Consider the following 4,041-nt stretch of genomic DNA (forward strand, 5'->3'; position numbering starts at 1 on the left):
TTTCCCTCCTCAGACTAAGGGAAATTCTAGCTTGTGCTGTCTCATACACTCAGTAATCTCCTGGTAATTAACTCTTACCTTGTTGCGTCTTTTTATAGCAAACTCATCACGTAGGCTCGTTTCAACTTCTTGACTGTTCGATTCATCTCCAAGTTGTCGACTATCCAGCCCTCTCCATTCATCTCCCATTTGCTTGACTCCTCGCTTTTGCTTCTTCAGTTTTTTCGTTCTCTCTCCCATGGTTACAGAAATGGGATATTACAATTCGGTTGTAACTCCTCCATGGTAGTGATCTTCTCCAATGGTTTGAGAAATGCTTTGGTTGTAATTCAATCCTGCGATGATACTTATCTTTCCCAATTCCCCTCCCTTATCTGCTGCCGCTACCTTTAGTGCCCTATCTGTAATAATAGAAAGTTAAAATAATCATAATAATAATAATAAACCGACACGTCCCTTTGGTTATAATATAACCGTTGCAGCCCATATTCGATCAAATCAAACATAACAAGTGAGGAAGAGGAAAGGAAGCTGCATAGGAGAATGAAGAAGTTGCGCTACTGTATAACGTCGTTCCCTAGACAAGGAAGGAGAAATCGAAAAGAAGAAGGAGAAGGAAAGTGGTCGAGTGACATCAAAGACTTACCTGGACCGTGTCGCGATCGAGGAGAGGTCGACGTTGTGTGCTGCTTAGGGAAGTGGGGGAAGAATAAAATTGTGTGTCCCATCTGCATCGAGACTGACGTCTCCTGCATGCTGCTTGTGCAGAGGAAGGAGATTATGCGATCGGTCTGTGGGAATGAGTCGAGACTAAAGGTGAATAGAAATATGAGTCGAATTTTTTGGGGCTTTGTTGGAGTACAGGAAAACGAGGAGAAAGAACTTCAAAGTCGGCGAGGCAATTGGTCTTGTGCATAGGAAAGGAAGGGGTTATATGCCCGTGTTTTGTTGGGGTGAGACAGGACCGAAGGAAGAAGAACTCATGCAATCAAGCTGAGACTGAAAGGAGGAACGAGTGAGTTCGCGCGCGAGATAGGACAAAGGCCGAAAGTCATATAAGGTTTATTTAATATTTTTATAAGTTAATTAATGTGTTAGTATGTATAAATTTTATATGTGTGTGAGTGATCCATTTCTAATATCTGAATTTCTAGTTATAATTATAATGAATGTAAAAGAAATGTATTTTCGTTTCTGAACTCCTCACCAGAAATTGGTCTAATAGATTTTTCCCTTTCTGTAAGAACAGATATTTTGCAATATGATTGGATCTGTAAACTCCAACTCCAAAATGATTGAGCATTACAGGAAGAAATATCTTCCAGTGAGAAGAATGGGTCTGTTTCATGGTTGTTTCATTTACTTACATGAAATGCCTTTTAGGTAACATTCCCTGCCATTTTGATTTTCATTGTATACAATGAATTCTTAAGTTATGTCTAGTTTTAATATTTCTACCAAGCTAAATGTAAAATCTCTTTCTGTTGAAGGAATACCGAGTTCAAAGTAATATCAGAGCTGGCCATGAGAAGGATGAAACTTGAAATTGCAATGCATGGGGGCAATGTTTGTGACGATATGGAACCTGCGACACATTTATTAGTCTATTCAGTGGTTGGATCACATGACTTTGATGAGATATATGAAAGGTATTGATCTATATTTTAGTAAGCTATGTGTAATTTTAATAGGGGCATGTACATAAGTGCCTCCCAATTCCTATGCATTTGCATATCTATTACCTAAACTTTGCTTTTATATTTATCCTATCCAAATATTGCATATGCATCAAAAACACCACCATTGTAACTTTTAAAAGGTGAAACACGTCTTTTCAAGCATATTTGAGGTGGTATTTATGTAAATATTGAAGTTTAGGTGTTAGGTATGTAAATACATGGGAGCTTAGTGGTATTCATGTAAACCTTCCATTTTAATATAACTTCAAAAGAAATATTTGTTTTTGTTATATTGTGGTCATTTCCTCGAACAATTTAAAATGAAATAAATTTATGTGAAAACTGTTGGGTGGTGGCTTTTGGCTTTATCCTCCTGGACTTCAGGTTGGGGCAATGGCTTTTACCTATGTACATTGGCTTAATCAGCTTTAAAGGTTTAAAATGAAAAAATGCAAAACAATGTATTCATAAAAAAAGGATAATTTGCAAAGATGAGATTTAGTCAAGCTAAAATCAAATGGGCATTAAAATAAAAAGAAATATTAGAAAGAGAGCATACTATCACATGGGCTGAAATAAATTAACTTCAAAAGAAATATTTGTTTTTGTTATATTGTGGTCATTTCCTTGAACAATTTAATTTATTATTGCAAGCTACCAAACTAATTTCGAGTATACGAGTAAATTTGAAGAGATTTTGCTACGATATAAGATCATTAAAAGTCATAAAAAAATCTATAAATTATAACTTGATTTGCTTGATAAGTATTAAATGCAAAATTTTGAGATGAATTTGTTGAAGCCCGACAGATTTATTGGAAATACTTACGTTTATTCTCATTGGAAGCATCACATGATGCAAAGATATGTTTATAGTTTACTTTTTTTCTTTTAGAAGTTGGTTTATTTTGTTTGTTATTTATATAATTTGCTAGAGGTGCACTAATGGGAGTTCTTCTTCAATTATCTTGTAGCTTTGAAAGTGAAATGTAATTTGAAAAGCTTATGGACTTAGGGTTCATATTGGACAATTGACTATGAATAGGAATTTTGGGAATTTTCAAATTATGGTTGGAAATTATTTTGGATTTTAATTTAATCATGGCTTAATTTAATCTTATGTCAATCATATCTACCAGCCTTGATCTATTTTTACAAATTTAGACTTTCAGATAGTATGAAAGGTAACAATTAGCATCTACAAATCGTGTATTAATATGTTATAATGATGAAAAAAAAATAATATGGTTTTACAACCATTAAATATACACTAGTGCAATTAAAAAATATGAACAAGAAAATCATTTTAGTGCAAGGTTGATCATGAAACATTGGCCATAAGAAGATAGAGAGAAAAAAATGATCATAGAAAAAATATTATAAAAATACTATAAATATGATAGATCAACATCATTCAATGTGCTAAAAAAATGTCATGGGAAAGTATATGAAATGATATTTAATCTTACAAAATTTAAATGTGCTCTTTCTAGGCGCTTGATGCATAACAAGAGGTGTTTTCTTTATAAAAACCACTAGGGATGAAGAAAGTTGCTTGTGAAGAATCTTATGATTCTGTGATTTTCTTGTTATTGCAGTTCTATTAATGTAAAATCTTTTGCAATTTACATGTTCTTAGCCGCGTGAATAATTAAATGTGTAATTTGCTTTATTCTTTTATGATTTTCACAGCATTCCATCAACTCAGCGCCATCTTTTACACCAGAGAAAGTTTAAAACGCTTCTGGATCTGCCCCACCTCATACTTGTTTTTCCTCTGCTCCTAAGTGCATTTTACAGACTATTGAAACACCGGTTCGCACGATGCCACCTCCCCCTCCCACTACCGCAGACAAAACTGTCTCTAATCTTTCGACTGATATATTGGCAGATGGTTTACTTGGGTCTGATAATCAGGATAGTATTGAAGCTCTACAACCCCGGGATGCATCAGGTGTTGAAGAGACGTGCTTACCACCTCTTTAGAATCAGAATGTTGTTACTGCTAGTCAGGAGCTGGGGGTTCATTCTCTCCTACATGCCCAACAATCTGTTGACCACACCGATCAGATGAGCCAGTTCTCAATGAAGAATGACAGGTATACACATCTAGAAAGAAAAAGAAGAATGGAGGCACACCCCAGCTTGGGAACTTAATGGATGATACTCTAGTAACTTCGGGTAATGGAACGACACTTTTGTTTTTTTTATGTTTTATCTATGTTTCATCCTTTTAGGATGCTAGTGTCTGATTTATCGTATGGGTAGCGCACCTTTTTTTGGGTCCTATCATACAACCTCTATGTATCTTTTCAATTTCAATAAAATTAGCTCTTGGACGTTTATAATATATATATATATA

At 34.7% G+C, this 4,041-nt stretch overlaps 1 protein-coding gene across 1 annotated transcript in view; it reads left to right on the forward strand.

Moving 5' to 3' along the window:
* LOC110033959 (DNA ligase 4) overlaps nt 1-4,041 on the forward strand; it is a gene marked incomplete at its 5' end in the record, with an annotated part of 58,025 nt that overhangs the window by 46,874 nt on the left and 7,110 nt on the right. The window contains 3 exon segments of the mRNA XM_020738141.1: nt 1,250-1,383; nt 1,491-1,649; nt 3,372-3,494. Coding sequence (XP_020593800.1) covers nt 1,250-1,383; nt 1,491-1,649; nt 3,372-3,494 — 416 coding nt within the window.

Source organism: Phalaenopsis equestris, unplaced genomic scaffold, assembly GCF_001263595.1.
Source record: "Phalaenopsis equestris unplaced genomic scaffold, ASM126359v1 Scaffold001312, whole genome shotgun sequence".
In the NCBI taxonomy this organism is placed as follows: Eukaryota; Viridiplantae; Streptophyta; class Magnoliopsida; order Asparagales; family Orchidaceae; genus Phalaenopsis; species Phalaenopsis equestris.